Source organism: Gavia stellata, chromosome 13 (assembly GCF_030936135.1).
Source record: "Gavia stellata isolate bGavSte3 chromosome 13, bGavSte3.hap2, whole genome shotgun sequence".
In the NCBI taxonomy this organism is placed as follows: Eukaryota; Metazoa; Chordata; class Aves; order Gaviiformes; family Gaviidae; genus Gavia; species Gavia stellata.
The window spans coordinates 7,778,422-7,794,306 of NC_082606.1; the positions used below are offsets into that span (position 1 = coordinate 7,778,422).

At 36.6% G+C, this 15,885-nt stretch overlaps 1 protein-coding gene across 1 annotated transcript in view; it reads right to left on the bottom strand.

Moving 5' to 3' along the window:
- The window catches only part of TJP1 (tight junction protein 1), a 194,780-nt gene extending 181,495 nt beyond the window's left edge, over positions 1 to 13,285 (bottom strand). The window contains exons 1-2 of the mRNA XM_059824097.1: positions 12,943 to 13,285; positions 9,871 to 10,021 (exon numbers count right to left, since the gene is read on the bottom strand). Of these exons, the coding sequence (XP_059680080.1) occupies positions 9,871 to 10,021; positions 12,943 to 13,285 (494 nt within the window). The remainder of the gene's footprint in view (positions 1 to 9,870; positions 10,022 to 12,942) is intronic.
- Between the last annotated feature and the right edge of the window lie 2,600 nt (positions 13,286 to 15,885).

Consider the following 15,885-nt stretch of genomic DNA (forward strand, 5'->3'; position numbering starts at 1 on the left):
TATCTACTTTTTTGTTTGGTTTTAGTCTTCTTATAAAGCAATGCAGATGGCACAGAGTAGATTTTATTTTCCTACACCAGCCCTATAGACCCTGTAGGGTGTACTCCCTGTGTTACCACAGCTGCCTTATCTTTGGATTTTAGAGTAAATTCTTTCTAGGAAACGTTTCTTCTAAACACTCTTCTGTTAGATGTGGGTTTACGATATGGCAGGGAAATTCCTGTTAGTGAGATTATAGAAGTCTATGTTATCCATGCAAAAATAAAATCCAGTTCTGAATCCCATTAAATTAATGATTTTGATCATGTCTGGTGGCAATGAATTCTACAGATTACTTATGATTTTGATAAAAGAATTAAAAACAATATTTAATTGCGCTGTTCTCTGTTCTTTCAAACTCCATTTTTTCTTGTCTCAGGACGAAAAGAAAAAAGGGATTCTTGATATAACTTCTCTAGAAGTTCAATTCATATCCTCTACTACTTACATTTTGCCTTTTCCTACTCTCTAGTCTAAATCAAACAGTCCCTTTTTTCAAACTCAGAAAGATATCTTTGCTTATTAGACTAATAATATATATTGCCTAATAATTTTAGTTTTATTCTTATTGATATTTTATTTCTTCTTTTCTGGGATAGAGTAAAAGAACAGGGAACAGTATTACAGAGGAGAGTTTTCCAATAGATTCTTTCTGCATCCTAATATTTTGTTTGCTCCTTTGGCTGCTATAGACCACCAATCATCAGTTCTTACGGAACTTTCTGTATTACTGGCAAGTGCTTTTTTTTTTCCTCCCATGGTAACTATATCCAAATTAACTTGCAGGCAATTCCATTCATCTCAGTTATAACGGTGTCCATAAATGAACAAATAAGCCAATGAATAAAACCATCATGGTTGCTACTCCAGTAAAGTAAGACTTTTAAAATACAAGCAGTACTTTTGATGCTAAATTCTTTAATAAAACACCAAAACTTGAATGTTATTACCCTAGGACTTTTTTCCCAAATCCTTACTTATATCAATAAATGAGATTAGACAGGAGGTGAAAATCTTCATCCATATTTGCCATTAAAACTTAAGCTATGGGGCAGACTTTATTCAGAAACTGTCTTGAATCTAAGCATTTAAGATAATTTATATGGGTGTGACATATGCACCATAAAGAAGAATGTGTAAGTAGAAGACAATAATCTCTTTGATCTATTAATGAAAATTTATCTGGGCCGTTTCTGTACAAGTGTTGCATCGCCAATGTAGACTAATGTATAGCTTTCTGAAAAAATAATTAAATTAATCTTGGGATTGGACAGTGGTTACAAATTATTTGATCCCTTCTAATATCAATTCATAATCTTGTGTCTGCATTTGTCAGTTTTCTTTTGGCTTTGTAAAACATCCTGAAGATTGCAGTGCCTGTACTGTAATTTTGTATATGTGTGTTCAACATTCCACTTAGATTTAAAAGTCTAGTGAAGAATGGGCATCAGAGTCAATATATTTGTATATATTCTAAGTTTAATGCTTTGCTTTATTCCCAGATTTGCAGATATTCACGTTGACTATTCATGCAATATCCAACACAAAAGTTTCCAAAACACTGTACAATATACACTGTGAATGATACCAAAAGCAACAACAATGATTTTTTTTTTTTTCATAAACTGAGTATCTGTTTCTTGGTAATATTGTTACTAGCGTTATTTGTATGACTTCAGTGCACAGAGTTCCCAGGTGAGATTAACAAATGTGTATTCCAACCCAGAAGTGTTTACAATCTAAGTGTGTCTTTATGGACGTATTGCTATGACAGAAAGGTCTAAATGGTGTTATTACATACAGTTTAATAAATTTTTTTCCTCAGTGTGCAAACAGAGTATATGTCAACAGCACTCTTAGAAGAAATATTTTTCTGGCAATTTTATGATTCAGTGCTGTTGGGGTGGAGCTGTAGCAAAGAAAATGTAAATTTACAGAGAGGTAATCTTTCTAAGTACAGCCAAGTCTTCAGACAGAATGCTTCTGTGAAAAGTTTTCACTAAGATGCAGTCATTTTGTTACGATCTTTTACTCAAGGACTGGTTTAAATGTAAATTAAGGTAGGGCAAGAATATATGCATATTTCAAGTGACTGACCAGCACAGTAACAGTAGGTATGTATACTACTAAGTCCACCTCCTCTCACACATATGCTTTCTCAAAACTGACACTTCTATTTTATTAATCTTTACCAAAACCCCCTCACTTTTATAAGAATAAACTATTATAGAAGGGAAGAATCATCTTAAGAGGAGAATATTAGCTGGATGGCTGGATGGTTGGACAGGCAGTTGTAAGGCCCGATCGCCTTGTCTGTATTTGGGCTACTATAACAATGCAAAGTGTACCTGGGAAGCCTATGTAATGCAATAAGGCTCTCGGGATAGTGAAGAGGTAGCTTAATACACATATAGTAGCCCCACCACAGCTCCCAGAGTATGGTATTTAGCTGGATTACTGCTGTACTCCAACTCTTTCTCATGCAAAGAACAACCTTTTAGGCATTCCTAGCCAAAAAAATAAGAGTAGTCTAAGACTTCACTAATTAACTGTAGAAGCCAGAAATTAGGGAAATTCAAAGATCAGAAAAAATGTTTTCAAGGCCAAAAGCTACCTTCATCCTTTTTCTGGTTTTGTTGCAAGCAGAATCCAGGGAGGATAACTGGGTTCTGGATATTTTGAGACATAAGTTAGTGTGTCCAGAAGCATGCATAATGCATTGCTATGGTAATGGTTACCGCAGTTGGTATGTTTTGTGGAAAAAAAATTAAAATTCTGTATAAGTGTAGTTAGCTTACATAAGCAACTGCTATTTTAGTCAGAAGTGCCTTTTAGTTATTTATAATATCTTAGAACTTGTCATATTTTACATTTTTTTACAGAAGTGACAATTTATATAGATGAAAATGCAGGTTATTACCCTGAGCTGAGCAGGCTACTAAAGAAACAGTTTTGTCTTTATTACGATGTACTGTTCTTACAGTACAATTAACCACAGTATCTGATAACTTTTAATGTGCTGACAGTTGCAAGAAATTCCAATAACAGCCTAAGAAGTACTTTTTACGGCATTTCTAAAATGGAAATCTCCGAAATGACTTGTGAAATCTTGTGAAATTTTTACTTGCTTTTCTCTTCTCATCCTTCATTTCTCTTTTACATTTCTTTCTACTGCTGACTATAGCCATGGTTTATCTGTTCCAGGTTCCAAACTGAGATGAGCAGCTTCCTGTCAAATAAGCCAATGCTACTGGATGAATTGACCTTGACATGACTGCTGTGATACCAAAAGCCACAAGCTAACTGGTAACAATTCTTAGGTATGTCAATGCTAATTTTTATTGTTGATGCATGTCATAAAACTATCAGGTGATAAAGAAGCACAACAGTGCAGTCCATTGGTTCATCAAAATCTAATCTTCTTGAACCTCAATAAACATTTGGGATAAGACATCATGTGAATAAAACCTTTTCCAAATGCATATTACCTGCTGTATTAGCTCCCAATTTACAAAACATGTTTGCACTAAAAATACATGCAAAATGAGGGATGGCACCCTCACAGCAGTAATACTGGCAATGACTGGGGCATGCCAAGTAGCAGATGTTTGGAGGAAACCAGTCAAGGTTTTGTCTCAGTAATTGCTGGCAAAAAATGGCTGTTCCTGCTTTTCTTGATCCTTGATTGCATTGGCTCAATACATCCTCTCTTGGATAGAATACTCTTTATGAGGAGGTCATAATCCATGACAATTTTCTCTTATAGATTCTTCCCACGTAAATTTCATCAGGAGAGTAGGATTTGTTTTCTACTTCCAATGCCACTCTGAAACATTCAGTTGTGGAGAAAAACATGACCATTCATGAAGGAGCTCTGTGTTTCCATATGCAGCACGTCCTTAGAAGCTCTTTTGAGGACTAACTACTTCTCTAAATAATCCTTGGAAGAAGGAAAATGTGAGGCAGAATAAACGAGAGCACTAGGCTCCTCTTTTTCCTTTCTAGTTGCTATTTTACAGAAACACCTATCCACCCACAGACAAAACATAGGAGTTTGGGAGGGGGAAGGAGGGAGAGTAGTATCATTTAAGCCTGTGAGCCTACTTTCAGAATAAAGGGAATGAATTTGCACATACAGAATTGTTGTGTACAGAATACGGGGTAAAATCAATCCTGCTTTTTAAAAACACTGCATGGCATTGGCAACACTGAGGGTTGACTGGAACTTACATTTCTACATGAGAGTTACTACATCAGTAGAATAAAGATGCTTACAGGCAAAAAATTACAATTATGTCTGAAGACAGATTTCAGTGGTGATGCTTCCTGTTCAGAGCATCTCATTAGAAATTGGTATATTTCAGACTCCCTACACATTTGTTTAAAGATTAAAAAGTTAATGAATCACAGCAACGTGATAATCCTCACTGATACAGCATGGACTTACTGTATTTATTAGGATTTAGAAGTGCGGTTTCTGTAAAGTGCTAGCTGCTGCATGATACATGTTGTAAAAGTACAGTGGCCCTGATTTCTTGTCTTTGGATGGAGCATCTAGTTACTCTGAACTGCCTGCTCAGTCGTTGGTTGATTTCATTCACCTTGCAAATTACTCACTAACAAAAAATGAATGAACAGTGGCGCATCTCAGGACCCTCTAATTTGGAAGACCTCCTTGTCAATGTCCTACTGCCACTGCCAGCCTGGCCTGGCTTTTCACCACACCAGGAAGAGGGGAAAGCTTGACAAGGGGGATCCAATTCACTGTGAAGCCATTTTCTGTTTCCTTATCCTGTTAAGTCGCTGAACAAAGCACAACTAGGCAGGACCTAACAGCTCCTTGGACACCTTATAGAAGCAATGTGTGCTGTCATGTTCAGTGTACCCTACTTCAGCCCAGTTTCCCATACTGCATATCTGATCCTTTAATTCTCTTTTTTCGTTTATCTCCTTCCATAAGCTGTTTCTTTTCTGTAACAAAGAGTTCCAGCCTGCTCAATTATTTTTCCTATAGAAACCATTCCGTCTCATGCATTTGATCATCGTTGCCTTTCTCTGAACTTTTTCCATATCTAATGTAACATTTTCAAGGTGCAAGAACCAGAACAGCACACAGTATTCCAGGTGTGAGCAAACTGTGGCATTATAGACTGGCATAATTATATTTTCTGTTTTGTTCTTTTTTCCTTTCCTTACACTTCCATTTGCATTTTTGGACTGCTGCCATGCACTGAGTTGATGTTTTTATGAAACTATCTATCTGTCACAATCCCAAACTTTCACTTCTGAGTGGTAACAGGCAGCTCAGAGCTCATCACTTTATTCATAAAGCCAAGAATACTTTTGCCCACATACATAATTTCACATTTATCTACGCTAAATTTCCTCTGCCATTTTGTTACCCTGTCACTTAGACTTGAGGCCCATCTACAGTTCTATGCATTCAGCCAGCCCTCACTTCCTACATTGAGTAAATATGTATCCTCAGCAAACTTTTCCACCTCACTCCTAAGACCTTTTTCCAAACAATTTTTGAGTTTGTTAAGAATCAGTCCCCTGTGGAATTCCACTGGTGACTTCCCTCTGTACTACCACTATGCTCACATGGTCGAAGGTTTGGGAGGGGGCACGATTTTGGTGCTGGGGAATGTGGTATTCGGGACCGGTCTACAGGGTGTTACAGACCTGTGTGGTCCCTTAGCTCAGACTTCATGCATAAGAATAATTTGCAATACTGTACTGTGCTCTGCCTCTTGCAATGGGATCCTGCATACCAGCTAGAGCTAAGCAACCTGACCTGTGACTTCTGGTTCATCCGTGCCTGACACACTGGTGAGGAAGTGAGGGGATTATTTAGCATTTCCCAGCAGTGGAGGACTGTGCGTTTTGTGCCAAGATTCTGCGTGCACTGAAGTCCTCTTGAAAGGGATTTTTTCTATATGCAGTCCAGCCCTACGGCCTTTGCCTGTCATGTGATTTGACCCCCATGTTACATATCCCACTTCATGTGATCAGATACATAAAGTCTCACATGTAAGAAAGAATAAACTTCAGAAGTCTAACTTCTAGTAGTAGGTAGGACGCTAATAGTCTTTGCCAAATGAATGCATCAGGGCATAAAAAAAGTGGTTCAGAGCAAAGGAAGTTTAACAGTACACAGCCTCCTGGCCCAATAAGATAGGACCCAATACAGCAGTTTAGTGAGGAAACTATGTAAAAGAGGAGTAGAAAGTGTATGGAAATATGTTTTGGTTTGATACACGCATGCAAAAAAAGGAACCATATATAAACTGTTGGAAGTGAGGGAGTAGACCAGCAGCAGTTAGTAAAACAGATAAAAACTGAACATTTAAATGGCTATTGTTTTTTATTTGGTTTGGACTTCATGAGCTTGATTTAACACTACAGTGCACTTAATTTTGTTGGTCGCATATGGGAAAGTGGGTATGAATGTTTCCAAGTCAGCAAGGAATCATTTCCAAATTCCTGAAGTGTGAAAATTGTCGTATTTCTGAATTTGTGCTTGTACTCTTCACTGGGTTGTGTTTGGATGTTGTTTGTTCGTATCTGGGGAGCACAGACTCCAAGAAAGTATTTTGTTTACCACATGCAATGAAGGAAAGGCAGTATTTGTCACTATGCCTTTGAAACATCATAGTTACAATTGTACTTTTTGGTAAGGAACATAGACTCATTAAATGATATTAGTGCATCAAACCAAGAAATACTTCTAAACCTCTTATATGTATCCTCTATATTTGTGTGTGCATGTGTGTGTATCATGTCCAGGAAAACTGGGCAAATGAATCATCCCTACTAAATGTTATGATACTGTTACAATTCTAAATAATCATTCACAGCAATAATTTCAAATAGGTAGGCAAAGAATTTTTTAACAACTGTGATAGAGTACCATCTAGTGGCCAAATTGAACAGGTCAGAGACAGGTACCTTAATTTTTCAGTATTAACTGCCAAATGCTGCATAGTTTCTGCTTGAGTTTATTATTATTATGGTGTAGAAAGCATCCTTCTACTTTTAATAAATATGTAACTTGATAGATAACCTTGCAAATCTAAATACAACAATGCCCTGGCTTGTGCACCCAGCTGCTTCTCAGACATGGCTTTTTGAATACTGTGATTTTGATCGGGGAGGACAGAAGATGCTTGAAAAAATGTGTCACTTGTGTTAAAGATCACATTTTTATTGTATTCATCAGAAATGCTGGAGCTGTCTCAAGAGGGGAAACTGTGAAAGTAGAGCAGGCTATCCTTATTAGGGATCTCACCTTTAAATGAAAAATTGAGTGCGAATCCACACACCTATTGCATCTTTAATTTTGTTTTCTTTTTGCCCAAGGTGCTTTACTGACTGAACTGTGTAATGACTATAGCTGGTTGACTCTTAACTAACAGGATCATCTCAGTGTTTAGAACTGAGGTGATTTTGCTCTTCCCAGACATGTGAAGTAACCATATGTACCATCTATTCTGCAGTGATAAGACTCTGATAACTTGTATAAACATTAATACAAAAACATAGTTTTACAATTGCTATGTAATTGTGTAACATCTATTATTATCTGTATTATCAAAGTACTCTAGCTCACCATGATGCTCCCACTAACATCGTCTGGAATTTTGTCATTTACTTCAGAGACAGGAAGTCCTTGTCCTTAGAGTGTCTATGTGTCTGACATTTTTCCATCATTGGAAAAAATACTCTATGGTTGAGTATATTTACAAATATTGGGAAAAGGACAGTGAAGCTATTTTTCATTTTCTCTTTATGCTCATCTCTTCTTTTCTAACTACTGCTACATATTTGTAGTTGTCTTTATGCATCCTGTAGTTGTGCACTGCTGTATTTATGGATGGTACTTTCTGTCTCTGATTGGTTGCCTTGTTGATAGGGTCCCTGTAACTGTGGTTTGTCATGTGTGAATTTATGCAAGATACGTGTGGGTAGCACATTTGCTTTGCTTCCAGCTATATTGTTTTTTTCAAAAGTGGGGTTGTCATTTTCACAAATTGTTACAAGCACTTGAGACTCTCTTCTCCACAAATACCGTGTTGATTGTGTAAAATTTTCTTTCTGGTGTTTGACACAAGTGTGGCACTTAAGAAGACACTAGCTTAAGCCAGTTACCTATTATATTTTTCTCTTGGATGGAGGACAGGAGTGTTGGCATACAATAGGTGGTATGGAAAGATTGGTGCTTTTTTAACCTAGTGTTAAGGTATATTTTTTTTTCCCAGGACACTGATGTTGAAGTAAATTGTGTGCTGTTGCACACCAGTTTGTCTTCTCATTGAGTTCTCTGTTTCCAAGAGAGGCAATTATTCCCTTCTTGCTGTGTGACTTCTGGGGCTACATCAACTTCCACACTTAACACTGATACACTGTGGGGAGAGTATAGCCCCAGCATCTTTTTTTCTTCTTCCAGGGTATATGCAGGGCTGATACACCATATGCTTGCTTATCAGGTGGAATCATGTAACGTTCTTATAGTGAGAATACCTGACTCCCCAAATACTGATACTGTCATGTTTTATGATATCTGTTTGATTCTTTTAGAGCTATCAAGTATTTCCAGCATAGACTAGCTTCAGGAAAGCTTTCATATTTGTCTACTATTTCCCTGATGTGATTCTTTAGCTGCAGGCACTTCTTAATTGGTTTGGTTTTGTAAGTGAATTGTCTTGTGATGTTACAGGACCAGTGCTACAGAATTAATCTATTTAAAGCCAAATGGCACATATTCAGATTATGAATGACTGCAACTCTCCTGGAACTCTTGTGAATGTATATGGAGAAAGGAGTTCTGACTGGGATTTCATTAGCTGTGGGTATAGATCAGCCCATACTGTACAATTTGGGCCCATACTCTATTGCATCACGTGTCTTTATATTCTACTACGATTTCATGTTTCACTGCAACTCAAGATGAATTTAACCTCGTATGACCACAATTTTTTCAATAACTTTACAGTCATTAAGTTTTACTACACTTCTACAAGCTAGTGTAGTTCAGTCCCTAGCTGAAGCTTAACAAAACTGACCTAGACATGCAAAGATATTAAGGCTTCATAATTTACTGTTTATATGCTACTCACACATCAAAACAGCAGTACAGCTTTTAACTACTTTTCAAGCATTTTTCTCAGAACATAAGTTTCTGTCTTAGCTGGACATATGTAAATGAGCTATTGAGAGCTCTAGTCGAGTCTCAGCTGGATTCCTTATTGAATTAAGCAAAACATGATTCCAAACACACAACTGCAAATGCCTGAACTGAATACTATCTACATAAAATGCAGCATTTTAGGACTTTCCAAAGTTTTCTTTGTGTCCTCTTTTATGTTCAGGTCTCTGAAGAAGGGATTTAAATTCCAGTATCCGAGCATGTATCAAGTTACATGCTGTTCTTACATAGGTCTTCCTCAGTTTCTATTCCTCTTAAAATAAATAAAAGTAACAGGAACCGTGATATTAACTTAGGATGTCTCTCACATTCCAAGGAAGTTTATGAGTAAAATGTACTTCTACATATGTGCTTAGTCCTTGAACACAGAAAACTAGCAGTGTCATCGATGCATTACATCACTACTGAATACCTGTAGTAAAGACCAGAGGTGACCCCCAGCATTCATCAGCATCAAAAGATGTTCATTATACAAAATAGAATCATAGTTTACAAATGCCAAGTAAAATCAGATGCAAATGAAAAACTTCTTGAAAGCATCAGTGGTGTACTTCACTTACATGGAAACTAAGTGACAGGAAATATTGTGACCATTAAAGACATCATGACACTGATAATTTAACCTGTATTTGTTGAATGATTGATTCAGTTGTTCCTCAGCAGAAGGGCTTCCTTCTTGGTCACTCATCTGATAGGTTTCATGCAGCTCCATCTCTGATACAGCCCTCAGTTTTGTCTGCTCTGATAACGCTGGGAAACGTCTATGCATACGGTCTGGATAACAATAAAGAAATTTCTCTAATAGCTGATACATAGTTCAAAATAATACCTACAGTTTGATGTAATTCTGTTTGTGATGTTGCATTTGGGTAAGTGGCTGGTTTAGGTAAACATAATTTCTTTTGACCTTTTATAAAGTTGTTTCCATGTTTGTATTTCCAATAGACTTGAAAGGTACAGGTCAGGCAATTTATAGGGATTTTGGAAATAAACCTGAAATTCTTACTCCATATAAACTCCTGCTTGGCCAATGAAGAATTGATTTCCTACTGTATCATATGGACAAGTAACAACCAAATGTTTCTCCCCATGGAGTCACTAGGAGCTTTGCTTTATACTATAATGAGTATTTTATAAGAGAAGAGTAGAAGAATCAAGTCACTTGTGTCTTGAAGAATAAATACTGCTATAACACCCCTTAAATTACTGTGGGTACAATTATTTGAAATAATGAGACGAAAGAACTCAAAGTGGTGTTGAATCAACTGTGTGCAAGCAACAGTACATCATTCACTGGCCACATTTCACTAGCAGAGTTTACAGTTTTTGTAGTGAACTACATCAGTCCAGAGACTGAGTGACCTCTTGGAACCATGCCACATTTCCAGCACCTGTCAAATGGTTCTTTCTGTAGGGCATGAAGACAATGGAAACACAATACCCATATCTGCCAACATAGGCAAGTCCAGAAAACAGAAATTGGCCCCTGCTCTACATGCAGTTGATCAATAACGGGCATTGATTCTATTCTGTGTGCTCAGTCAGCCTGCCATAAAGAGTGTCTTTAACAAGTACAGTGGACAGGATGGCACACAACTGCTATGTTAGCTGGGGTGTTGAAGCCACATAGCACCGGCATAGCAACTTCTCATCATGCATGTAGACAGTATTTCTTCCATTTTGATTCCTTTGTCCTATCAATCAGCTTTTGATCAGGGTGGAGAAGAAAATTATTTTAATGGAAATAATAAACAATGCTCTTTTTCATCATACCTTTCTGTGTGCTTTGTAACAGGGTTTATTGAAATCTATCTATAAAAATTCATAATGCATGAAAATCCATAATGCATAATCCATTTAACTGAATCTGCAACAAATGCATGCATGAATTTAAACAGATTATGTGTATGAATTAATGTGAATATGTAGCATGTGCTTTTCTTTTCCTGCTATCCAGTAGATTATTGTTAGCAATAACAGATTCTAAAACTAGCTTTGCATATTTGATGTATGCTACTGGGGGAGGGGAAGGAGGAAAGAGTGTAATAGTGGATGAGCTAAGGCAGCCCGAGGCATTTTTCTGCCTACACAAGGCACAGACAGACAGAATGGATTGGGGACGCTGTTCCAACAGTATCTTTTACTCTTTTGGAAATGTGCAGCATTGGCTTTCTGGTTTTTTCTCAGTATCTACTATGATGTTGTCAGGGAGACAGAGTCCTTGACTTGCACCCAACTGCTGAGGCCATCACCCTTTATAACAGTACTACCCCCCAAACCTTGTACCCACTGGAAGATTTAAGTCTCTTCTGTGACAGGCCCCTGCATGAAATGTTTAGGTGGTATAGAATAAAAATCTCCTTGCACTGCCTCTGCAGTTAATTCAGAGGAAGCCCAAACTTCATTCCAAAATGCATATTCCAAAAGACCTGGCTTTATAATGTATTTATAAGCCATTGTATTTCTATTTGTATGCTTTTTTAAAAAAATTATAAAGAGGCCCCAAGTAGCCTTTTCATAATGTGGTTGTCCATGAAGTACATTCTACATATATTAAAATCCACAACAACATTTGTGAACTTCCTCCCTTTTTCTTTTAACTGCCATAAAACTGTACTGTAAATTGATCTTGAAAAGATATACTAAATGGGCATCCGTTCATAAATAGGTTATTCTAAAATATCTGTTGCCTTCTCAAGTAATTGGAACTGTCAATTTTAAAAGTAATCAGGTTTTCAAGAGAGGACACAGACTACAGCTATTTTAAAGGTCAAAATGGTTTTAGATTTTAATTTTTCTTATTTAATTTATTAAAATTCTTCCAGTACTCAGACGTACTGGGTTTTATTTATAAACAGTTGTAATACTAAGGTGTTTAAACCTGTTACTGACCGGATTGGTGAAAGACATGACTATTTTAATTAAATTCTAAAAGGACATTCTGTGTATAACCTTTGAGCACAACCCTGCAGTCATTGCTAAAAAAACTCTAGCTGACTTGAAAGACTCAAATTTGGAATATAACAGACACAAAAAATAAAAATAGGTCACTAGGATATAATTGTAAACACTCTGCACATATTTTTTCACATTATCTTTGCTAACATCTATTAAAACATTGTTTCTCAAATAGGTATGAATAGTGCCTGATGTCCAAATAACATTTTGATTAACTTCAATTGTATTGTTGATACTTAGTCATGCAATCTTTTTCATGCAGTTGTTTACAGATAGGTATAGTAAATGATGTGACTTACAAGAAAAATGTGAAAGGGATCAATTACTCAGGAACTATGCCTACAGAACTTCTCAATCTATTTTTAAATATTTCAGAAATGGGAAGGAAAGTAAAAGATCAGTGTTACATTTCTGAGCTAAACATTATCAGTAGTACTTAGGAATCCTTTTCCCTATCCTGACTCTTATTCATTAGTAACGACAATATTAATATACAGTATTTTGCTACCAATTAAAATGTTCAAAGTATAACAACAACATATATTTGTTTAATAAATTTTCCTTCCTGTTATTTTCTCTTTTATAACAAAGAACCATAAAGACAGCAAATACTCTCTCTTGTTTAGTGCAAGAGAGAAAGTACACACACTAATTATAGCAAATAACTATTAGTGTCAAAGGATTCCAAGACCTTACCAATATACACTTAAGCATTTCAGAGCAGACAGTGACCTTACCTTCATAGCCAAGGAGAAAGCATGTCAGCAAGTTAGGACAGACCTCCTCCAAAATGGAACAAAAAGCAGAGAAAGCACTTGGGCCTTTTAAAGAGAGTTTAGCTAAAAAATATTCAGTTCTCTTCTTGTAGCTCTCCTGGGACCAAATGTCTTTGTATTCCTCCAAGGAAAAGACTCTCTTGTAAACCAAATATGACAGCACTTTGTTCACGTCCAGCTCTTCCAGTATTTTCTCTCTCTGATTGCTTGGGATTTCAGAAAGCCACTTATTCCTGTTTTCATTTTCTCTTTTGGTAGGTTTTGTACAGTTATAAAACCAAGATTTGGTTGTTCTTCCAAGCATTTTGATATTTAAATGGAAAACAGAAAATTCTACTTCTGCATTATTGTGCAGTATTCAGTATGCAAAGTAAACATAATGTGGATGGATAGAATGCAAATACATACTGCTGTCTGTAATTATTGTAAGTCTAATGCAATAAAGAAGGCCTACATACAAATTATAAAGAAATCTAGCTCAGTGCCTGCAGCTTCCTAAGAGGATTACATTACACTAATTAGCCCTTTACAACTGTTAACAGCTTCTGAACCGTAATGATGAGACTGAGAATTGCTTAGTTACTGTTACTTTTTAATTCAGTAACTGATCTTCAAAGGTAACACTTTGCAAAAAATAATTTATTCAAGAAGGCAGCTGATAAAACTGAAATAATCTGTACAAGCTGGTACAGGACAGAAAGTGTCTTCTGTACACTTTAATTTTGTATTCCTCAGAGGCCGTACCCAAATAACAGTATAAATGCCCGCTACTTCTAATTCTTTCATAAAATATTAGCTTTACAATGCAATGGAATTATACATTTAGAAAGCATGTTTCTGTAAATATATTGTAATCCTATATGCAAAAGGTAAAAAAAAAGGTTTCAGAATACAAACTTTTTTGTGAAGGTAAATATGTCACTGTCAAGAATAACAACATTTCTACGTGTTTAGATCTTTAAGTTGTGCCCAAGCAAAATAAAACGCCATATACCATCCATTTCATGAACCAGGTTTAGCAGTGGAGATTACTGCAATCCTGGCGGAGGTGTTCTGCCACTGATTATCATTCATTGAGGATCACACATTACATAACCTTCCTTATGCAAATGCTGCTTAATACATGGACTTTATGGTCTTGTTTTCATACTCTCTGTCAACATAAATTCCCTGTATAGAAAAGCTATGAGTACTCCCTGCCTCCTCCTCCTCCTGTTTCTTAGTCTATTTTTTCTATTTCCATTACTTCCAACTGATAACGCATCCATGGCCTCATTCATGTGGCCTTATCTGCAGTTTTCTTAAGGGTGCTTTACCTATTGTGCAGCAAACAAAAATATTTTGCCAAGCTTTTAAGAAAACAAGTTTTATAATATTTTCAGTCCTTAATGATCTTAAGATGCAACCACTGTATTCTCCTGTCAGGCTTCTGTTTCTGAAATTTAAAGTATTAATCAGTCAGCATTAAAGTTGACCACTGACCATATAATAATCCAGGAACTTTATTGTGTATATCACAATCCAAAAAATTAACTAGCCAGGCTTCACAGAATTGTTTGGAAGCATTGCCTGTCACCTTGTGGTTGTTTGTAGATACAACAAGCCTCACATGTGACACATTATCTGGAGTAAGGACAAGTGGAATTATGTGTTATTTTAAGCCATATTAAGCCATATTAATGGTCCATGGACCATGGCAGTAAGATTCTCACGCTTCTTCTGTAATAATATTGAATCTACTCAGGTAGAGCTACCTATGCATTGCATGGCATCACACGCCACATGAAAGATGACCCACTTGGGGGAAGATACGTGGTGAAAGGCATCTGCTATCCTATTAGTCAGCTAGTACAGCTAAACAAGGGTAATACACAGTAGGCAGAGAAAGTAGCCAACCTATCTGAAAGGCCTGGCACATCTTCTAAGCAACCTCTAAAAGTAAGGGCTCTTTTATAAGCCTAATTCTTAAGATTCCCTTTGATTTTTGAACCTCCATAGGGGTAGTACAAATACTGGCCCCCCCCCCTTCTTTCCATATCCTCAATGAAACCTCATGCCTTTTTTTCTCTCCAAGTTGTTTCTCTCTCAGAAGTTCTACTTAATACCGCAATATCTCAGCAGCCAGAAGGTCCTGATAAAGCCTGGCGCTCCACATGTTAGACAGCATCTTATGAATCAGCCTTCTCAGCCACTACAACTTCTGGTAGTAAGTTTTTCCATTACTTCAATAAATGCTAGAGCAAGCCCAAAGTTACAGGTTTTGTGTTTATAAGACAGTGCCCAAAGATGAGATACAAAGGATGTAATTGAATACATTTCTCAGAGTTTAACCTCAACACTAAATCTGTGTTTATTTTCATCAGTATCCTAAATGAAGTAATAAATTCTGCACAGTAGTGAATTTAGAAGTTAAAAGAACAGGTAACCTGTCAGATTAATAATGAAGTGAATTTTTAAAGGAAGCTATAGAGTATGTCCTATTTTTATACATGTCCATGGCAGTTCTGCCCATGACAGTCCCTCCTCGAAGAAGAGTGACCTTGCTATAATAAATGATAGACATTGATGTTGGCAAGTCGCATCTCTTCAGAAAATTGAGGAAGAATTGGTGCAAATCAAAAATGTACATAAGCACCAGTTTGCTGAGGGATATTCTCAATATACCTTAAATAACAAAACTAGTTTTTAAAAAAGCATTAAAAAGTTTAGCTGGGGCAGAATGGCTAGAAGAATTAACTACAAAGCTGTTTGTTAGAAAATTCTGGGCATTCACGGGAGAGAAAAGAGTACTCTGCAAGGAAAATGCAAAGAAAGGTTGGTATGATATGAACTGGTTAATATAGACAGTGAATTGTACTACACGCAGCAGTCAGCCACAGTAATCGGAGACATAAATGACAGCTT